Source organism: Lycorma delicatula, chromosome 2 (genome assembly GCF_047948215.1).
Source record: "Lycorma delicatula isolate Av1 chromosome 2, ASM4794821v1, whole genome shotgun sequence".
NCBI lineage: Eukaryota > Metazoa > Arthropoda > Insecta > Hemiptera > Fulgoridae > Lycorma > Lycorma delicatula.
The window spans coordinates 98,787,626-98,812,097 of record NC_134456.1 but is presented as its reverse complement, the minus strand read 5'-3'; the positions used below and the strand labels follow the sequence as shown (position 1 = coordinate 98,812,097).

At 31.5% G+C, this 24,472-nt stretch overlaps 1 protein-coding gene across 1 annotated transcript in view; it reads left to right on the top strand.

Moving 5' to 3' along the window:
- Megf8 (multiple EGF like domains 8) overlaps nucleotides 1–24,472 on the top strand; it is a 195,422-nt gene that overhangs the window by 158,430 nt on the left and 12,520 nt on the right. The window contains exons 35-40 of the mRNA XM_075355891.1: nucleotides 2,841–3,110; nucleotides 6,809–6,996; nucleotides 13,722–13,904; nucleotides 14,090–14,158; nucleotides 14,855–14,928; nucleotides 21,808–22,049. Of these exons, the coding sequence (XP_075212006.1) occupies nucleotides 2,841–3,110; nucleotides 6,809–6,996; nucleotides 13,722–13,904; nucleotides 14,090–14,158; nucleotides 14,855–14,928; nucleotides 21,808–22,049 (1,026 nt within the window). The remainder of the gene's footprint in view (nucleotides 1–2,840; nucleotides 3,111–6,808; nucleotides 6,997–13,721; nucleotides 13,905–14,089; nucleotides 14,159–14,854; nucleotides 14,929–21,807; nucleotides 22,050–24,472) is intronic.

Sequence of the window (24,472 nt, the reverse complement as noted above, 5' to 3'; positions counted from 1 at the left end):
TTTGTTTTGAATTGAACATCTAAGTTTTGTAAGAATTTCACAATATGTGAGCATTAAAAGTTCTTCCACGTTCAAAAAATTCAATCAGCAATATCCCTTCGCCGCCCCAAAACATTGCAGCCATTAGTTTTTTTTTATTGAATTTTCTCGCTTAAACTTTTTGAGCTTCAGGGATGTTGAATGCGTCATTGCGTTGATTGCTACTTTGTTTCAATATTTGAATAAGATATCTTTGTTTGATCCCCAGTCACAACGTGTTTCCATAAATCATCACCTTCATTTTCGTAGCATCTCAAAGATGTTTGAACTGCAGCAACATAATTTTTCTTTCTGTGTTTCTGTCAAAATTTTTGTTACCCATCTAGAACACAATTTTCTGTAACCCAGTTTTTCAGTTTAAATGTTGTAAAATACTGATCGCAAAACGAAAGGAAATACAATCGATAATTGAGAAACAGTAAGCCTTCTGTTTTCTCGGATTTTGGGATTCACATTTTCAGTCAGTTCATCAGTGATAATAGTTGGGCGACCACTACATTCTTCGACGTGAACATTCATTCTTCCTCCACGAAACAAACAACATCATCTGCAAACTTTACCATCGCACATTACTGTGGGTCCACAAACATAGACAATTTCTCTATGAATATCAGCAGCAGATTGTTTTTTGCCAATAATACATTACTGATTACACTTCTCAACTCACGATATTACTTATAGTTGCACTCATTTCGGCCAGGTTATACACAGCAACGAATAATGTTAACCTGCACAGCAGGTTAACATTAGATAGATGATCATTGATATAAATAAACATGCTACAGTAGCGCCATCAATTTTTACTGCATCCAATGGCAACGAATTGAAAACAACCCTTATTTTTAAAAAACTCATATTAATAACACTGATATATTAAATAAAACTTTTTTAATCTTTCACTAAATGTGATATCTCTCTCGCTCTTCAGTTTAATTTAAGTGGCACAATAAAGGTCTACAAAAGACAATTAATGTTATGTCATATACTTAATTAAAATTTCTTAGCAGATTCTCTCCTTTTGTAGGTAGCCTCAGGTACATCTCAAATAAAGTCCAACAGGGCTTTAATTTGTTAGTAACCAGTTAGCAAATAAACACTTCATTTGCCTTTGTAGCAGTTTTCCAACACTAAAATATTTTGTTGGGAACATTCATCACTTACAGCCACAAGGTGGAAAGAAATCCAGATGGAGTTTCAGTGACATTACATCCCATAGCTCTGTATGAATTTATTAGTTTATCTGTAATATCTTGGTAATACTGTGATTTATGGACACCCAGAAAATTTTTACAAGTGTCTTTAAATGCTGTTTAAGCAGTGAATTCTGCATCAGTCAACACAGAGTTAAACATCTTATTTCTGACCAGTTATCTTATTTGTAGACTAACAAAAATCCATTTTTTAATTTTTACTTCACTGATTTTTGGGAATTTCACCTTATTACAAGAATCTTTGATTATCCTTCTTCATGGCTTTTATAAAAAAATTTATTAATCCCATTTTGATATGAAGGAGCAGTAAAAATATGTTTTCTGGTTTAACTAGATGCTCATGAATAATGGTTTCTTTTTCATCAGGAGTTAAGTTCTCATGTTTCTTCCACTATTTTACTATATAATGCTGACCCTTAGCTCTGCTGTCACATTCACAAATAAAACTGCAATATTTTATATTCTTAACTGCATGTCTAATAAATAGTTGTCAACATCTCCGTACATGTTCCTACTATGCTATTTATAATTTACTTTTTCATTCTCACATTTCTTACATCAATATCATACACTTTTCTCATATTAAATCCATAACAGATTAGTACAGAAGGATATTTATTATTATTGTAAAGCAGAACTGCTTTTAAGCTGTACTTGCAGGAATCAGTGAAAAGGCACCATTCCTCAGGTTCATGAACTTGTCCTAATTATAACATAAGCTTATCAGTATTTATACAGTAAACTAGGTAATTTTCTTCAGCAAAGTATTATGAAAAATCTTCTTGTTTTCTTCAATTGTCTGAGATTTTACTTTAAAATACAGATTGTAATGAAGGCTTGAGTACAGTGTGTTTAGACTTCTTAGAAATTCCAAATACTTTAATAGTTCCAAACAGAAATAACAATCAAGATCTTTTGGTTCACGCCAAACCATAGGGATATCAACTGGCAAAGTCTTTCACGTATCTTTTACCCATCTTCTTAAGTTGACCATACATTACATTTACTACATATATGATGACCCCATTTCTTATCTCTATCACTGATTTTGCAATCAAAGTAGAATTTATAAACTTTTCTCATTAAAGTTAATATTAGAAACATTAGTAATTAACATTAATGTAAGTTATAGACTCAAATATTGTATTAGTCATTATTTATTTCTTACGTTACATTCTTTTATTTAAAGTGTACTGCTTCCAAAGATATTCAACATTATTCTAAAAACAGCATGTAAACTATTGTTGTTCAGGTTACAATTTGTAATTAAATTAATCATACAGTTTTAGAATATTTTATATATTTTTTTTCTGTAATTGTAATCTGTCTTTAATAAAATTTGTAATGGCCTAAAAAATTGACTTTGTCAATATGTTAATGTTTAAGTATAACAGTTTAAATTAATTATCATAGAATCAATAATGTTTACTCATATAAAAGCCTGAACAGTGGTACTATCTTCAGTTTTTTTATGGAATAAAAAAAAATTGAATTTATGCAACGTATTTAATAAAATAAGCCAGTAAATGTTTTGTTGTTATGTTGGTGATTTTTTTACAGCAATAAAATCGTTTGGTTCCTCTTTTACAGGGTGTTTGTTCTGAAAGTTCATCAGAAAAACCAGCATCGGGTCCGAAGAAATCAACTTGTGATAAACTATTCGCAGACGAAACAAAATTAGATCCACTTCCAGCAGAAGCCAGCTTCACTTGGAATTATGTAAAATGCCCTCCTGAAAATGAATGTCTTAACAATCACCATAATTGTGATGAACGTAGTGAAGAATGTGTTGATCTTGAGGATGGCTATAAATGTGAATGTGGGAAGGGTTATAAACTTAGTGGTTCAGAGTGTATTCCTGTGAGTATTTCTATACTATTATGCTGTTTATAGATTTTTTAACCTCATTCTTTTATTTATTGACTTTGTGTGTATGTGTGTACGCATGCACACACACATATGTACATGTCATCTATTCACCAGTTGTTAGCTGATTTCATAGTTATAATTTTATTTACCTATTTTGGACCCATTCCAATAAAGTGAATAAATGTGACTACTGATAATTTTTTTTTTATTTCTCTTCACATAAATAACCAACAGTTATCTGCTAATCTAGGCTTTGTTTCTTTATTTTAATTTATTGTCTTACAGTAGGCTGTGAGTTCACGTCTATATTCTCAATATTGAACCCAATTGGCATATTAAATGAAGATTTATTGGTTTGATCTAATCACAAGTGCCTTGAAATGTTCAATTATTTATTTTTTTCACATTTGTTTTTGTTACAAAATTATTGTAATTACATGGAGAAAAAATGAAATATATTTAGAAATTTTAGTGCAAGCATTTTTAACCAATTAAGTGCCCAATTTCCTAATCCAAAACTAGTAAAATTCAGTTGTCTGGTAGTAAATTTAATATTTATTTAAACAAATCACATAAACGCATTACTTTTGGTTTTATATTGCTAATAAAGATATTTTAAAGATAAAAATGTATAATTTGTAAAGTGCATCGTTCTAAAGTTCAAAATTCATTAAAAAATACAATCATCATTCTTTTAAATGCATGTTGAAGTGAAAAATTGGTTTTGCACTGCTCTTAATCAAAGCCTGTTCACTAAACATGTAGAAATAATGAGCATATTATGTACTTCCAGTGAAGTTAGTAATTTTACCAGTGACAATCGGTTAAACTGGTAAATTTACTAGAAAGAATTGTAAAGTTACATGCTGGACAGTAAATGATTCAGAGGATAGCGATTTTACTCTCATTACTAAAAGTACTGTTCTCAAAAAAGGTTACAGAATTATTGAAAGCTGAGAAGAGCAATATTACTAAAGAGATAGTAAATTTATATTCATAGTGTAATACTACACTTGGGAGCAAATTTCATAATTTGGAGCAATCTGTCCATAATTTGGAGAATTAGAGGAGAAAGAACTGACAGAGCAGGTTCATTAAAAAGCGTAGCCAATGAAAACTATTTGTCACTTGTCATTCCTAGACAGATTCTTTGCTCCTGAGTGTACTATGATGAGTACAGCAAATTTTCAGTCATGCTCTTAAAAGTACCACATTCAGAATAGTACATTTTTCTGTAGATTTACTAGAGGATAGTAATAGACAAAGAGATAAGGGCCTTTTTTTTTAATATGTTTATGAGTAAAAATGATTGAAAATAGTAGTAATACTTGCATTAATTGTAAGTAATTCATGGTGGAAAGCAGTGTGGAAGATGGAAAATGTTGTAGCGGGTAAAAGTTGGAAAATTTTTAAGGTTGGTAAATCACTCAGGGTAAAGTTGAAAGTTTAAATATAAGTAAAGGATATTGTTATTACACTTCATGCTTAATGGTGGAAAGCTGAGTGGAAGATAAGTAGCTGGCGGAAAGCCTCAATGTTCAGAAAATTTTGTGGAAATTTAAACCATAAGATCTATTCTGTTGACTAGTATGTGCGATGTACATAAGTATATAAGCTCATATTGAAAAAGACAGAAAAAAAATCTGTAGTTTTCCCTTTAAAAATCTTGAAAAGTGACCAGAACGTAGCGTAGTTTTCTAATGACCTCAATGATATCTTGAAAATTTCTTAATGAGAATCATTAGGGTATATCCGTGTGTAGATACACCTTTTTTGGTCATGTCTAAGCTCATTTTTCAAAGAACAGACACCAAAATGGAAGAAAATAGTTGAAAAAAGATGTGGAAAAAAAAATAAATATGATTAATGAATGAATAATACTGAATAATTACAGTATATTCAACAACATTACACCTTTATTTTTTTAATTTCAGGATTATCAAATAGTATTGTCAGTTCAAAAATATTATTTTACTTTTTTAATGTTTTTTAATATAATTTAAACAACTGATTAATTTTTTTATAATCTCATTGAAATAAAAGTGGTTTTCAAACAAAATTTGGGAGGTGTAATTATATGTTTTTTTTATTTGCACTACAACTTGTTTAACTAATGAAAATTTGGATGATAAATTCTTATAATCTCAAAAAATTTTATTATGATGTGTTGTTAGAAAGTCTTTATATCATTTGTATTTATAAATGTTTTAGCAACAATTGTAAATGACCTAACAATCTTATTAAAGGTAACGAACAGTGTTAAAACTGAATTCTTCACTACATTGTTCAAAGGCAGGACGTAAGATATTTCAAGTACAAGAATATTGCAATAGAATTTTTCAGATGGCAATAAAATTATACCAATGGCATCTCTCGCTAGTCGTTTAGTATTAAATATATCAGTCTTAAAAATTTACTAAGACATTGTGATTCAGAGAAAAGTATTGGTGTACTGCAATGATATCTCTAGTTTTTGTTGCAATGCACTTTCATAAAAGATAGAAGTTTGGTGTTCTTCTTTTTTACATTGAAAATGTTTTTGATGACTGATATCAGTGCTATTTTTTAACAGATATTAACTAACTGTATGAAATCCAGTTTGATGAGTAAAGTAAAATAACTGATTTCACATTTGATATCCATGCATTTGTTTAGTTTTTCATTGGAAAAAGATAAGTATTCCTTTTTCGTCAGTACAACGTTACTTATGCTTCAATCGGATTTGCAATTCCTGTATTGCAACAACTGGTGGTGAAACTGTGAAATCCCTGCTCACTAATAGTCAGACAAGAAGGTCAATTTTTTTTCAGGTTTGATTTAGAAAAAAATACTTAAAAAATTAACAGTTGATGGACTGTGAGAATTTGTTTTTTAATTTCAAACCTTAATCAAAAGTACACATTCAACAATTTTTCAGATCTTTTTATTAATATTTTTCAGGCAATTCACATTTAAATCTGTAATAAATAATAAAAAAAAAAAATTGTTTCGTGTAGAATACTCCTGGAGGTTATTTTCTTTTTGCTTTTTTTTTTGTCTGGACTAGTGTTTCACGATCTATCAATAGTATCAATAAACCAGTGGTTCCCAAACTTTCGGTTATGTAAGGTAAAAATAAATTAAATGCAGTTTAGACCACAAAAAATCTAATTAATGGGATAGGTGAAGTTACAGATTGTCGCACATTTTCTGAAATTGTGGAATTGAACTTGGGACAGCCTTCTCTATATTTTCTGCATTGAACTTTGCACAATACATAAATTTTATCATCAACAGTTGCTGAAACCTCAGCTTCACACAAATAAAAAATTGTAAATGGAGTTAAAGTTTTCTCAGGAATGTTTTTTTCTTCACCTGTATTCCGGTAGCCACCTTCACATTATTATCTCTTCAGTTTGGTTTAGGATCAAATGTTAAGCAAACAATATGAAACTATATGAAAATACAACTGCTCTGTAGATTTTTCAGCAAACTTAGGTGTTATTACAAGAATGTTTTTTTTATTTTTTAAAGTAGTGGAGCAAATGTATTGAGAATACCATGTAGTCAAGACTATGTAGAAAAATTAGTAAATTGAAATTTGCTACGTATTTTGTTCCTGATAAGTATAGTCAGCATTTAAACTTACTTGCTTATTGCTTTCAGTATTATCCCTGAATCATTAAAAAAATATTAAATTTTTATTGTAGGTATGTACACAAGGTTGCGTTAGAGGTTCATGCATTGCACCTGATCGTTGTAAATGTGACTTCGGATATGTTGGAGCTAATTGTAGTATACAGTGCCAGTGTAATGGACATTCTGAATGCGCTGGACCTGATCGTCTTGATACATGTCTTCAATGTCATAATTTTACTCAAGGTCATCAGTGTCAAAGGTAAGGTAAACAACTTAATTATATAATTTATAGAAACTGGAATTTACAAAGATTTATCAATTTTTAAATTAAGACTATAAGTTATATTTATTGTGAATTGTTGGTAGCAACCACTCCGATTTAGACATTTGTCATAGCGTGGTACCAACTTTCCAATACTCTCGTCATAGAACGGAGCCGCCTGTGTTTTCAGCCATGTTTCTATGCTGACCTGCAGCTCGATGTCTGTGCCCAAATGTTGTCCTCCTAGCCAGCGTTTCATGTGAACAAAGAGGTGAAAATCGGATGGAGCCAAGTCCGAGCTGTATGGTGGGTGATCAAACACTTCCCAACGAAAACACTGCAGGAGCTTCTTTGTTACAGCTGCAGTGTGCGACCAAGCATTGTCATGGAGAAAGACAATGCCTGATGACAACATTCCTCTCCACTTATTCTAAATTGCCCTTCATAGATGTTGAAGAGTCACGCAGTATCACAATAATTTAATAATAAAATTGACCGATGAAAAAGATCAGTTATTAAATTTACATGGTGAACGATTAAGCATGTCGTTGGTATTGAGAGAATGTAAATAAATTATTACAATTTGATTTTTTTTTCTTTTTATTAGAAATTCTATATATAAGTGATGATGAGTTTTTGGTTGTTAAAAAAACTTATAAATTGACAGAGGAAAGCATTAAGAAATTAAAATTTCTAGGATTTAAAATCGTTGGGGGAAATTAAAAAGCGCCAATAAGTTATTGAAATATAAAAATAATTTTTATTATTGAAAGATTAATTATTTAATGTTAAAAAAGTCGCATCTACAGACGAATTGTTAACATATAAGCAAGTCCACAAACACACCCCATTTGAAAATAGCTTTAAAATGGGTGATAAGATTATAATAAGAATAAATCAACCGGATGAGTATACTGTTCTGGGTGTATAGGTCTATGTATTCATGGGAAACTTGTAGGTGAAAACAATAAAAACATCAGAATTAGTTAATTTTGCAGGTGCCTTTCTATTCGATGAGATAATTTATAAAATAAATGGCCAAGAGGTGGCCAGCACGAGAAATGTAGGTGTGACCTCTATTATAAAAAATGTGATTTCAATAACAAATAATTAGATTCTATTGTTGGAACAAGCTGGATGGGTTAATGGAACATAAAATTAATATAGACGATGACAGTGCCTTTACTTTACACATGACATTATCAATGTTGTTAGGTTTCGCTGAAGACTATAAAAAAATTATTATAAATAACAGACAAGAATTATTATTGAAACGTACTAGTGATGATGTGAACGAGATACTGGCCACAGTTTCAGATCATAAATCTAAACTAGAAATAACAGATATTGCATGGCTTTTACCATATTTAAAGGTGTCGAATCAATATCAATTGGAATTGGCTAAATTGAAAGAAAAAATTAAGAGTTCCATTTACCACTTAGAAGTTGGGAACTTCACAGAATCCAACAGTCCCACAAACAAAATCTATGATGTGGAACGTAAAAACATCATCACAATTAGACAAACCTCGATACATTATTGTAGGCTTTCAAACCGATAGATTAAATAAAGCTACAAAGAACGCATCAGAATTTGTTTCATGTAACATTAAAAATATTAAAGTATTCATAAATTTAAACTGTTATCTATATGAGGATTTAAAGGGATATTGATTGTTGATTTACAAGATGTTTGTGGAGTTTAAACAATCATTATAAAATGACTGATTCACCATACACATATTCAGATTATAAAAACAAATATCCATTATACGTGATTGATTGTTCACGACAAGATGAATCTATATAAATGGCTGTTATTGATTTGAAAATTAGTATTGAAGTTGAAGAGAATTTTAAACCCAATGCAGTTGCATATTGTTTATTTATATATGAAAATATAGTGGCTTACTCACTATTAACCAGCAAAGTAATAAAACAACCTTCATAATTAGTTTATTATATTTTTGTTATTATTTCATGAAATTTTAAATTATTTATTTTTATTATTATTTTTTATCTATTTATTTATTATTTATTTTTTTAATTAATGATTGACAGCTTCATTTACTAATCATGTGTTATAGACATGTAAAAGATTGGGGATTTCAATGGGAAATCCCCAATCTTTTATATAAGAAGTCAATGGACTTCGTATGTTACTTTTATTCTTTTGTAATTAATGAGTATTCTTTTATGAAGGAAACAGAATTGTTCTTATTATACTCTTTCATGGTGAAAATTTAACTAAAAAGAGGGGGTCACTCTCTTAAAAAAAATCTCAGGTTCAAGCACAGTGGCTCGGTGCTCAGGACTGGTTGGCCTGAGCTAGAACCTGAGGTTTCTATACTCTGCTATTAAAACTTTCTTTGTTGCTACAATCAACTACAACTTCATTTTCATTTTTGATTCTTATATTTTTAGTTTGAATATTTTTTCCTTGTTTAAACAATATGCATTGCTTTGTTTGATTTTATCAATTTTTTCTTCTTTATTTGTTTTCTTAATAATAATTTTTGGTGCATGCGTTGGTATTGGTTTTTGTTGAAGAGTTACCTCTGAAAATGTTTTTTGGAATATAGGCACATTTGTACTTACTTTTTCTTTTTTTAGAAGGAGGTTTTTTCCTTCAGTTCTGTATTGAAATCTTTTAATATTGCATTTTTGATTTTCAGAGTTTCACATTCAGTATGATCTTCATATATCATTTCATTATGACCTTTTACTGAGTCATTTATGATCTCATATAATATTTGTTCTTTTACTTTTCCTCGTATCATATCTTTCACCTGTGCAATAATTATTATTGCTTCTTTGCCCAGAGTAGTTTCACTAATTTTGGAGGTTAGGTTGTCTGGCACGTGTTCCAGACAGATTGCAAATGTCTCGCTTATAAATTTTACATTTTTTATTTTTATAAAATCACGTATTTGATAAACATTCTCATATATAAGACAAATTACTGCCGACACTTTTTGCTTTGGGTAACATATAAAAATATATATGTTGTCTCCAGCCCATCCGGCAGCACTCTGCCTGCCACCTCCATCAGCATATTAATTACAGAATAGATTAATTACAGAATATTAAAATTTTATTATATATGATTGTTTCTAATTATAGGGACTTACAATAAAAAATGAAAAGAAAAAATCAATCATCTAATTGAAAATTATAAAAATCAGTTAAATTAACAGATTCATAATATGGAACTAGCGGACATTTTAGTTAAATTTTAATTGTTTATACCAATTTGTATTGCCTTGTGTACTACAGTAAAACCTCTCCAAACGGAATCTGACAGGATGAAATAAGAAATCTGTTTTGGAGAGGTTTGCTAATTTATAAAACTGAAATAGATTACTTTTAAAGAATACATATTATATTGTAGTGTAATATTAAAGTTAGTTATATTTCACTTGAAAGTTACATTTAAATGATAAGAAATACACATATCCTAAAACACATGAACTAACATTGATTCTAAAATAAAATAATCAGAACTGTATTTAAACTCTAAATGGTTATTGAACAATCAAATCGTGAAACTAGAACAACAAAATGAAAACTATTACTGCTTCTGATCACAGTGTTTACAGAACTGATTTAAATTATTTTCAGCCGATATGTATAGAAATTCTAAGAAACAATTAACTTGTCGACAAAATACAGCGCATGGAATATTTACATAAACTTTCGCCTGCTACCATACTTTATTAATGACTGTAAGCTTATAAGCCAAAGGTTTGAGCCATAAATGTGACTATGTATGTTGTGCTAAACAACAATTATTCATCTACTGCATTTATTATTTTACAAATTGGGGTTTGTGTTCAATCTATTTTTTTAAACACTTTATTTTATTACAGGCTATTGTGTTTTTTATTTCCTTTTCATATTATGGGATAAATTTAACACCTGAAATTAAAAGTAAAATCCGCATTTCTTTTCTGTTTACAAATTCTTCCATCTTAAAGAGATTAATTTCTGTTAAAATAAATCAGAACTTGGGAAATTGTATGTTTTGTGGAGGTTTCTATTTTGCATTAATTTCAATGTATAACAGTGTACAAATTGTTCTCATAAATAATCAGTATGGATGTATTGAATTGAATTATGAAGTGTTGGAAAAAAGAACTTCTTAAACTCAAAGAAAAATCTTCAGTTTTATCATATTATTCATTCTCTCATTTCATCTAATATATAAATGCAAAAGTTGGCAGTGGGTTCTGTCTGTCTGTTTTCCAACAGCATCATGCGAGAACCAACCAATCGTTTGCTCTTTCAGGATATATTTGCATTATCCCAGGGTAGGTAAGCCATAGATCAAGACCCCAGTCCCCTTTGGGGGTGAAGTTGTGAATTTTCTGCTCATCAAAAATTTGTTTTTGTCTGTGTTTATGTAATTTAGTTCCTTTTCTTTCTTTTCTCAGGCATTTGTAAAGTTGTCTACTTTAATTATTATTTATCATATTCTCACAACCATGAGGATAATGAATGTAGCAGGGGTTCAGGGGGCTCCACCCCCTGGCTAGTTAGAAATGACTAGCTACTTATTATTAATATTGTATATTCACATATTAGCATTTTATTATTGTTTTATTCATGTATTTTTCATTGCAACAGACTGCTAGATAAATAAGTAATCTAAATATTCTTATCATTTTAGCATTCTAATTCCATTACAACCACAAACCAACTGAGATTTTTAAATCAACAGATTATTCCAAGAGACACACATTAATTTGTTTATTTAAACACATTAATGGATGTGGGGTAAAACCAAAGGTACTTACCAGTTTTGATGAAGTAAAGAGAAGTTTAGAACATGTATAGCCATACTGAGCTACTATCAAGTGGTATCAGCAAAATATTCCACAAACTAAACAAAGAAGTTAGTTTTTCAGTCGGAAAAGTAGTTAAGAAAATTACTTTTTCTTTTCATCATCCTTCATTATAATATATACGTTAATTGTTGCATTTCTATCTTTACTTTAATCCAGTGCTAATCAAATATCATCTCTGTTATGTTTTTTAGTTCATGTTTCTCAGATTTATCTTTATATAGCACTTTACCGTATTTTATTTTATGTATTATCTTAAGAAATGTTTTATGAAATTATTTTTCCAAATTTAAATATTATAGAAATATACATTCATTCTTCAGAGTTAATTACACTGGCAGACATGCTGTGCATTTTTTAAAGTAACATAACAATCCTTGACAAGTTCTTTAAATAATTAGAAGTAATACTTCAGTGTCAATTGTACACAGCAACATTCTTCAATAATTCATTTCCTTCCAAAATAAATCTATTCAGTCATTGTCATAAGATATTGCTTAATATTAGCTTTATAAATATAAATAATAACTTTTTTTAACTGATTATAATAATGAATTTTTTTGCAGGTGTGTTTTTAAAGTAAATTTCATTTCGAAATAAAAACAAAACTGAAAAATATGAACAAACTTTATTACTTAGGCATAAAAAAATCTACATTTATTTAATATTTTCTATATAGCTATCTTCGACTTCATCATATTTTTCATTGTGTTTCACTAGCTTCTTCATTTCCTCTTCAAGAAATTCCACCACCAGTAACTTACGCCATTTCTCAGTACATTGCCATCAGACATTTTTGATACAAGCCAAAAAGGTGAAGAGAAAAAATCGCTGGGAGCTAAGTCACGGCTGTAGAGTGGATGATTGAATATTTTCAAACAAAAGTTTTCCATTTTCCTCACTTTTGATGTGCCGTGTGTGGCCAGTCATTGTCATGAAAAAACAAAATCCTGCAGGATAGCATCCCACGGTTTGTTTTTACAGCTCTTCTAAGAATTTTTTATGTTTGCTATATATATCAACATTCAAAGTAGTTTCATAATCACGGAATTCAACAAGCAAGACACCCTTTTTGTCCCAAAAAACAGCCATAAGCTTCTTTACCAAACGTTCTTGTTTAAATTTCCCATCGTACCAACTGCTGCTTCATCTTGGCATTCAAATAAGAAATCCATATTTCATATCCAGTAATGATGTGTTCAAATAATTCATCACCTTTATTTTCATGTTGCTGTAAAAATGAATGTGACATTTTTCTTTGTTTGTATCTATTAACATTTTTGGAACTAATCTGGCACACAGTTTTTTGTAGCCCAATTTTTCAGTCAAAACTTCATTAATCAAAGATCTTGAAACATCAAAGACAGTTGTGACTTGGTGACACATCAATTTTCTCAATTTTTTTTGTCAGTCTTTTTCATTCACATTCTCTGTGTTATCATCGATGGCTGGCTATTACATTCTTCATCATGAACATTCATTCACCAGTCGTGAAATAAATTGCATCTCTGTCTTACTTTAGTGTCTTTCATAATATTTGGCCCATAAACATCATAAATTTGCCTATGAATTTCAGCAACAGAGTCATTTGCCATATAAAATTGGATTATTCCTTGTACTTTACACTTGGCAGGATCACAAATTGTAGCACTTATTATATATGGATGATTGAAATAACCATTAGTTTACATCAAGTATATATAAACAGCAAATTCAAAATGAAGCTTACTTTAAAAACACACCTTTATTTTTCCTAAGACGCCTGCAGTAATTATCCATTTATTACTGTAAGTAATTTAAGAAATTTCAAGAATTTATTTGTCATATGATTTATTACAATCAACTGAAGATTTGTTTTTTGATCTTGATTAATTACAGATGTAAACCGCTGTTTGTTGGTGATCCAACTGATAATGGAGTTTGTGTACCATGTCGGGAATATTGTCATGGACATACACACATATGTATTAATGATTCAATAAGTGATTTTCCATTTACTCAGTCTAGCCCTATTTCTGAAATCGTTAGCTTCTTAAATGAAGGACCAACTACAAAAGCTAGGTATGTATTATGATATAGATATCGTTTTATTAGTATGAATTTTTTAAATGTTAGTAATATAGCCGTTGATTACGTATAAATTATTTCTATTTCAGTGTTTTGTATCTTTATAATTGTTGATTATGTATAAGTATAGATTATTTCTCTTTCAGTGTTTTGTATCTTACTCTATGTTTCATTTTTAGATGTGTTTGGTGTGGCAACAGAACTAAAGGGGATAGATGTGAAGAGTGTATTGAAGGCAACTTCCGTGGGTATGTTCCACTTGCTTGTCAATTACATATTATTATTATCCATTTATACTTCCTTAACTCTGTTCTACTTTTATGGAACTTATATAATTTAAAAATGCTTTTGTGATGTGTCACAAAATGTATTGTGTTGTGTAATGTGTATATAAAAAAATGCTTATAGAAATATAAAATATTAAAAGCATAAAATATTATAAAATAAAATAAAAATCGAATCATTGAGCAGCTGAAGAAAAAAGGAAGCTGAACTCCGAGAGTGGAGGTTCAGACTAATATGGAATTAGGGGGAGGATTGATAAGTCATGATGACTGTTTACTTGTCAAAAGACCTCTAACATCAAGGTGAAGAAACTGACCAGAGAGGGACAGCGAGTTGCCGTTCATCTGTGCTTGCATAGATGGGCAGCAGCGATGAAGCACGGGGACTCTCAAACCCCTGAACTCAAAGGTATCTGTCAGGGCCTATTAAATGAAAAGTTTAAATGAAATGCAGCAAAAAATATGCGTATGTGATTTAATAGACATTCTTTAGGAAGTCATATGGTGTCCACATCAGATTTTTTAAATTTAATTTTACATTATATTATTGTCCACTGAGTTTACTCACAAAATTTTTCAGGGATCGTGCAATTTTTATGATAAAGTTAAACTTTAATTAGTATTATTAGCCTCATTTAATAACAGAATTTAATATTTCAGAATGTATGACCAAACAATGGCTTGCCGTCCCTGTGAATGTCATGGTCATGGAGATACCTGCGATCCAGTTTCAGGTAAAATTTTATGACAGTATTGTACTTTGTTTTTACAAATACAATATTAATTTGTACAAGTTTCAAAATACACTGAAACTTGTTTTTAATCTTAAAACATTTATAATTTTGATTGTAATAATCTATTTATTGGCTGATCAAAACTAATCATTTACTATATATGACCATCAGTCCCGTACAGGACAGTAGATGGGAAGCAGGTTATAATGCTACCTAAATAAAACCACAACGGTGGAGAATCTTATTAAGTTATTGAATTGCAAGTACTGTTTACTAAATAATATATGTTTTACACACTTTTTACAGTGTAGGATTTCTGTTCAGACAAAGGGTAAGTAATTAATTAATTAACATTTTTACAGTTTTTCAAAAAATGTTCAAAGTCCAATACCTTTAGAAAGAAATATCTACTTCACTTAAGTAAAATTAGTATACCTTAAAGGACATAAAGCTATAGCTCCATAGATTGTAGTATGGGTTTATTTTCTCCTAAAAATGTGCTTAAATTTAAATGCAAGTCAGTATTTAAATTTTACCGAATAGTGGTTTATGTATTACAATGTTTGGCCTGCTTCATGAGTTGTAATATTTAATGTTAGAAAGTAAAGCGGTATACTTTTTTTTATTGATGAAATTTATATAGTTTAATGTAATATTGTAAAAGGATATTAACAAAGTAGTGTTAAATTTTTTTTTCAACGGTTAACTCCCACTCCTGCAGTTTAGATAACTGCTATTTTATCCCCCCTTCAGTAGTTTTTATATTTTTGAGGTGAGTGCATGTTTTCTATCAAAAAACGGTATTTTTTACATCTTGAATTTAAGTAAGTGAAAAGAAAATTAGTATTATATTTAATAATCATTTCTTTAATGTGGGTAATAACAGCTTTAGAATAATATTGGTAATTTAAAATATTGTGAGATCAATATTTTTTTATGCAACTACTAGAATTAAACTTGAAGTTACTATAAATAATCTGCTGAACAAAAGTTAAGCAGATCGGAATGAAATTTGTATATTATATTAAACATACTTGTATGTTTTTGTATAAAAATAGAGTATCCACTTACCAACAATTGTGAGTATTGACTATCTAAGCAGTTTCTGATTAATCCCCCATCATCATGGATTACTGATTAATTATGAATTTTATAGTTATGCTTATAAATTTTTTATAAATGGGAATTAAAATGAAAATAAAATTTAAAATTATTATGTTCATAACATTATAAAATGTTCATAAAAAAAATGTTTTGTCAGTAAGATATTTACAATATCACTGTTATGCAGTGTAAATTGAATCAGTTAGCCAACCTAATAATTAATAATTATTGTATAGTTTGCTTGAATAAAATATCATTATCAAATATGATTTGTTTATTATTATATATTATATATATTATTCATATATATGAAATTTCTAAAAAATAAAAAATATGATTTTAAATATATTTATATATCTTTATAAAAGTATATAAAAAATTTGAAAATAATAATTAAAAAAATAGTTAAATTCTAATAAATATAATTAAAAATATAAATAATACAACCAAATTTATAACTTTAGATATAAAACATGTGTATACAAACATTGACACCAATAAAACTATAAACATAATTAATAAACTATAAACATAATAATTAATTTAGCTAGTTAAATTAAAAATAGATAATAATATAGTACATGAAATAATAAATTTATGTGTTAAGTATAATTATTTTAATTTCAATAATAAATATTATCAGCAGGAAAAAGGTTCAAGTATAGGATCTCCACTTTCTGTTGTTAGGCCCAACATATTTATGAATGAATTGGGAAATTCCCTTTTACCCAATATAATCAATAAACATCAAATTATCTTACACAAAAGACATGTAGATGATATTCTAATAATATATGATCAACAATATAATAACGAAGAGGACGTAATATTGAATAAATTAACTCCTTAAACAATGATATTAAATTTACTTTAAGGAGGGAAAATAATAATAGCATTGATTACTTGGATTAAAATTTAACAAAAATTTTAATAATAATAAAATTGATGTTGATATATATAGAAAAACAACCAAACAAGATACTGCAATACATTTTAACTCTTTTCATGCTTGGAATCAGAAAATAGCATCTTTTAATTGATTGATTTACAGAGCAATAAAATACTTAAAATACAATAATATAAAACTAAAGAGCGAAATAAATAACATTAAACGTAACACATTAAATAACGGTTACGATGTAAACTTTTTTTTTCCCCCTACATCCCTAGGCCGGACATCCAATTAAGTATACTCGGCCCAGAGACGTGTGTTTTGACTCTAAGGCGGTCTTCCCGCCCACCGGTTTTACACCCGGCACGGCAGGTTAACCGCCCTGGTACTAGATCTTTTCTTGCCTGCCTCTAATTCCCGCCGACGATGGCAAAGCCCGGCTATGCCGTTCCCCACCCCTGCCGAGACAGAAACCGGGTCTTTATGTCATTTGCCTCAAGCTGGTGCGACCAGCACAAGGAGTGCACGCACCCCCAAAACCAGCCACACCGGCCGGGTCTAGGTCTTTTAATTTTATCCTGGTGAAATCTCCCCAGAGTCCCCGTCCCCTCACCGAAACCTGCACGTCAGGGCATACAGGCTCTCAGAGACGGGGCTGTCCACCTATCCCTATTTACGATTGAAGCTAACGATTCCTTCGTCGCGCCTCCTCTTCCTTAGTGCGAAGAACCATACCGGCGAAATTGTTAAAAACGTTCCAGTTCTGCTCCCTCCTTAGCGACCACTCTACTATGTTATTCATGTTCAGGTTATTGACTGCTATGAATTGTCTGTATTGTGCCCATCTCTGGCATTCGAACATCGTATGCTCTGCGTCGTCCACCTCCTGGCAGTAGTCGCAGTTGGGTGTCTCTCTCTTGCCGAATCTTTTTAAATAGTAACCAAAACATCCATGACCCGACATCATCTGTGTTATGTAAAAGTTCACCTCGCCATGTTGGTGATCCAGCCATGCGTCCAGATCACTTATTAACCTTCTGGTCCAGGCCGCAGCGTTAGTCTCTGCCCATACTTCCTTCCACCACTGTCGGGTCATCGCCTCGGTCTCAGTTCTACTACATCCTTCCGCTCTCACTTTCCTGCTCTTGATCTGAAGTTCTATCGGCGGGACTGATGCAAGCACACATGTAGCTACATATGACAAGGTACGATACCCTGCCACCACTCCCAACAATGCCGTTCCGTGCATTCTTCGCAGTTTATCGTTGTTTCTTTGTATCCTGATTGCGTCAGCCCAAACCGGCGCCGCGTATAACGCCGCAGACACCGCCGCCGACGCAGTCAGTTTCCGTTTGGAGGCCCCCGGTACTGTGTGTTCCACGAATAATCTCCTGATGGCTTTTATGATGAGCCCTACTTTTTTGCACACATTTTCTTTATGCCCACCAAACTTGAGACTTTTATCTATTGTCACCCCTAGGTATTTTGTATCCTTGACCTCAGTTATAACCTCTCCACGGATCACGACCCGAACGCCGCGCAGTCTTCTCCTACCCGTGAAGAGGATACACTTACTTTTTGCCGGAGAAACCTCCATGTTGTTGTTTATTAGCCAGTTGTCTATGAGTTGGAGGGAGCGATTTGCTTTATCCTCTGCATCACCAATTTCCTTATCTTCCACCAATAGTGCAATGTCGTCAGCGTAAGTGACTACGCTGACTCCTTCCAGATAAGGCAACCGGAGCACCCGGTCGTAAAAGATGTTCCATAGCAAGGGGCCTAACACAGACCCCTGCGGAACTCCATCGAAGACCGGAAATCTCACCACCCTCTCCAAAGTGCTAACCTCCGTCCATCTATCAGACAGGTAGCAGTCAACCTGGTTTAGCAAGTGGGGTCACTAACATTCATTTCTCTGAGCGCCGCTACAATGGCCGTCCACGGTACCGAGCCAAACGCATTTTTGATATCTAACTGGACCATCAATGGGATCCTTCTGGTCCTCCAAGTACCACTCCATACCCCCGCCGCCCAGCTAACCACCCTGTTTATCACATCCAGTGTCGAACGGCCCTTACAGAATCCATATTGCTCCAAATGTAGGCTTCCGCTTAGGTCCAGCTCCTCTTGGATCCTGGTAGCAAGAAATCTCTCAGCAGCCTTACCCATATTATTTATGAGGCTGATAGGATGGTACTCGCAAACGCCTGGGTTTGTATTCGGTTTGGGAAGAAAACCCATTCTGGCCTCCTTCCAGCATTGAGGGAAAGTGCGGTGTTGCAGCCCATAACTCAAAATGTCCGTCATCTCCCACGGTACTATTCTAGCCAGGCCTTTAATGACTGCTGCTGGAACTCCATCTGGGCTCGGACTTTTCTTGTTGTTTAACTTGTTAATTGCGGCAATCACCTCATCCTGTGTGAACCTGCCACGTTCGCACAAGACTGCCTCCCGTCTTATCTCCTCCTTCGGTGGGAAAAGTACGGTCATCTGGTGCGCCGCTTCGTCCTCATTCAGCGCAGGCACTCGCCTCCCCAATCACTTGATTACTATTTGGAAGGCTCGCCCCCACGGGTCAGCATCGAGCTCACCACACAGTTCCCTCCACTTAGATCTCTTGGCGTTCTTAAACAGGTAGTTTTCCGAGCCGTCCTATAGGCCTCCATAGTTTGTTCAATCTGAGCCTCAGATCCCTGTCTAGCTCTTAATCTTTGGGCTGTTCGTTTATTTCGCTGAAGTATGATTCTTTGTTCGGCGATCTCCTGGTTCCACCAGTACACAGGGTGGTATCTATGCTCCATTTCCGGTATGCTGGAAATTTCGTTTGAGATTATTTCTTGGAGGACCTCCGGATCCAACCTTCTGCCGTCGGATATTTTGCGTGCCGCTCTTTCCACAACTATGTTCACCTGTCTGCTATTGAGTCTTCTTGCCGGGTTCCGTACAGCAGGGGTCGCCGAACAGATGTGTATTATCAAGGAGACCGCAAGGTGTTCACTCCCAGTCTCCTCTTCCAAAACTCGGTTCTATCAGTGACCATTCTCCCATCCACGATCACCAGATCGAGGATGGATTCATGGCCCCTCGCTCGATAAGTCGGAGTTCTGTCGTTCAGGCATGTGGTACCGGTAGCTGCAAGGAAGTCCTCCAGGACACTTCCTCTGTTATTCGTGGTCCCAGCGCCCGCCGCCACTGTCCTACAGTTGAAGTCCCCCAAAATATAGCTCTCTTGGGGGACTGCATAACCAAGCGTTGCTACGATGCAAACTTAATAGATAAATTATATACCAAAAGAAAAATAAAAAAATAACATAAAGGACAAAATAAAACTAACAAATAATAATACTACAGAAGAATATGCTAAAATAGAATATAATATAAATTATATTATTTTTATAAGTTTAATAAAATATTTAAAACATTTAAATTAAAGCCAGCATATACAACTAATAATAAAATAATAAGAATCCTTCTAAAACCATAAAATATCATAACAAATATGATCTAGAAAAACAAGGAGTATACGAGTCTTAAATGTGAAAATTGTGATTTGAAATATATTGGTATGAAAAATCGTTTATTCTCAATTAGAGAATGAACAAAAGTAATAAAGATCAATCTAACTTTGTTAAACACTATATAGAGAATGGATATAATTACAATCTAAACAATTTTTTTTAAATATTGGATTACACAGATAACATTCATAAAACCAGTATATTGGAGAAATTTCATATATATATATAAGTTATGTTGAAACAACAATGATGTGCTTTTAAAAAATATTAAATTTTGTTTAAAAACACAATGTATCAAACAATCTTCTTTGATATACAAGCATATACTAATTACACAATATAAATGTAAGTTATGCTAACATTACATAATAGGATGATATAGTATCGAACAAGTTCCTAACTTAAGACATCTTTACCCCATGAGAGTCTGGCTGGATCTAATTGCTATTATATCAAGAATAAAGAAACATAGGTTGCAGCTGCATTACATTCTTTCTCACGGTAGCTTTCCCTGGAAACTAGGGATAGGCAACACACATGGCTTATGGAATGTAACGTATCATTTATTCTCAGTAATGTAACTGACATGAATAGTAATAAACTTATAAATGAACCAATCAGATTTGATAATGATAGTTTATTCAAACAAATTTTACAATAATTATTAATTATTAGGTTAGCTAACTGATTCAATTTATACTGCATAACAGTTATAAACAGCTTACTGACAAAACAGTTTTCTTTTTACGTTGACTTATTTTAACTATTGACTATCACTGTTTTGATCATAATAGTTTTAAATTTTATTTTCATTTTAATTCCCATTTATAAAAATTTATACACACAACTATAAAATTCATAATTAATCAGTAATCCCTGATGATGGAGGAATAATCTGAAACTGCTTAGATAGTCAATACTCAAAATACTAATGGTGCCAGATTTTAGGAAAATTGAACCTATACCTATACTTGTATGTACATTCTCACTCCTTTCGATGCTAGTAATTAGTGCATAATAATCACATTTTTGTTTTTCTTAAATAACCATTCTAAAAGCAGTCGATTAACCCCTACTGAGTGACTGTAAAAGGAATGTTCAGCATCTTAATGGTTCTCTGATGCTTGTTAAATAAGTACTGTTAGTTTTAGTTATCATATTTTCAGATATTGTAATTTAATTCATTTGGTGATTATAATCGACGATTGTAAACACAGTTTGTGTGACAAGAGAATTTTTTTAGGTTTATGTTTTTTGAAAATTGGACTAACCACAAGGAAGTGTATATTCCACCAAATAATATTTTTAATTTAATATTTTTTCTTTTATTAATTGTTACAGAATTTATGTATTTTTTATATGCAGGTGAACAATGTAACTGTGGCAACAATACTGAAAGCGATGCATCATGCCAGTCTAGCAACAAAAATATCAACACTCACTGTTGGATGTTACAATGCTCCAAGTGTCGTGATTCATATATGGGTACACCTACAGAAGGTCATCAGTGTTATAAACAAATGAGTGTAGATTTTAAATTTTGTTTAAATGCCAAGGTTATTGAAGAATGTAAAATGAAGCCTAAACCGCTTAATCCTGGTCAAACGGTTAGTGATTCATTTATTCGTTTAATAAATAATAAATTTTATAGAATTTATAGATATATCATGTATCAATTTAAAAAATAATGAACTTTACTTGGAAAAATGGCATCGTTCTTACAAAATCAATATGCATAATGCAATTTTTACGGGAAAAAAATGTCTTAAATAAAGTGAATATAGTGAAAAAACTTCATTATGACAATATAACTAAATATTAAGGTAGTTCGTGTAAACCAGTTGAATAAAAAAAAAACTTAACTAAGTACTGCTCGATACAAATAACACTGCACGTTTGGATTGTAAATTAATACAGTTATTAGATGTAGTAGTTACGTATGTTAAGTGACTCATTTTGTCTGTTTCCTGCGTCAATTGGTCTTTACCAGACAAGTTCCAGTTACTTATTCTCGTCATATCACTTTCAGATTCTCTCTAAAACAGTTCATGTCCAGGACATCATTGAATAGAAATTAAAAGAAAATTTGACATTAATTTTTATTTTTGCAGAGATTATTTGCAAATGGTATTTTAAATGTCAAAAAGCAAGCTTCAAAAGTAACTACTGAGCATTACTGTCATGCCTTCAGGAAGACAGTTGCACCACTCAATTTAATAAAAATGCTAAACAATATAATGACTATTGTTAAAAATAAAAGTAATTATAATCTCTTTTATAATACTATTTAAAGAAGAAAAGTCTGTTTTTTTAACATCCTTGGTTGTGTGGTTGTTTGTACTGGAGTGTACAAGGAACAGAACAATAATATTCTAACAGGACTGATGTGATCATAACAGAAAGTAACAATGAAAAATTGAGGAAAAAAATTTCACACTTTGAAAGTGTGAAATGAAAAATCTGATTCCTCAACTTCAAAAAATAGGTTACAGCAGATTAAACTGAATAAACTACAACTCAAAAAAGACAAGATCCTATTGGATGTTTGAACGGAATCATCAACTGGAGTGAAATTCTATAGCCTGAATCTCACAGCAATGCCCTATCATAAAATGAAATTATAACTCTTACTGGGCTGAGTCTCCAAATTCTTGCATCATGAATGCATGAGAGCCACTTAGCACCAGATTTACTGTTTAAAATGTTTACTGATACTATCCATTATGTAATTTAGAGTCTTCACATGACTATAAGTTCATCACTCTACTGGAGCGATGATCTCCAAGTATACTGGACTAGATTTCTAGATCGTCAACAAAATGTAAGAACAACTCCATTTTTCCTCAGTGATGGAGCCTCTCTCCTTTTGTTTTGTCATTTTCTGGCAAAAATTCTCCACTAAGAAATCAGTATTTTCACTCTCGTAATGCAATTATTCTTTGCACTTGTTTATTTGTCTCTTTCATGATTTTTTATATTTATGGGCACTAACACAAACATGTTACCTTATAGAGTTAAAAAAATTATGGACTTACTTAGTTTTTCAAAATTATTCATCTTCATTCACACACAACCTAAATAGATACTTGCAATTTCAAAATAACCCTAAATACTAGGTGCAAACTAAGTATGCACTATTTTATTCATTCAAAACCAAGCTCTTGCTGGAAAAAAAAGAATTGCATACAAGAAACTAACCCGTTATATTCACATCATCATTGTGTCTCAATTAATCCAGTACTACTCCAGTTCGTTAACTTTATTACTGCGGTACTTTATTACTACAAGTAATTTAAAGTAAAATTTAATGTTCAAATTAAAGTAGTAGTTTCAGTAGCGTGAGCTGTACAATTGTCTAGACCACGCAAAACTTTGTATGCAAGATTTTTGGATGCTATGCTAAGTTCTTTTTAACCTGTGGTTAAAACAGTTATTAACCAATCCATACAAATATCTGCAGTCACCCAAGCATGTTTATTAGCTTGCCAGAAAACCGGAAGGTTATTTTTATTTGTGTTTTTTAATGCATGAGGATTCGAGGATTTATAAACTATTTTTTTGAAGCACATGGGTGTGTTACACTTTTGGTTCGCATTGCCTTACAAAAGAATTATTTCTTGGAGCCAGTGATCTAAATTTGAATAACAGCAGAAGTAACATATGAAATCCATTATATTCTGTCGCAGTAAAAAAAGTAAACTCCCAATATATTCAAATTAAAGTTTATACTACTACAAGAAAATTTTAATTTAAAAGAATACAATTTTTATACATAAGAACTAATAAAATACAGAATACACTAATAGACGAATAAGAAAACGGCTATAGAAAGAATCCATCTAAGTGAAGAACACAAACATGAACAATAAGTATAAACAGTTATAAAAAAACATACATTTTTAAGAAGTATAATAAAATCAAAATTTTATGTTTTGATTACAATTTACGTTTATCTATTGATGATACATGGTTACTAGAAAAACAGTCTTTGCACATTCTTTCATTGCAAATGTTACACTTATCTTGAACT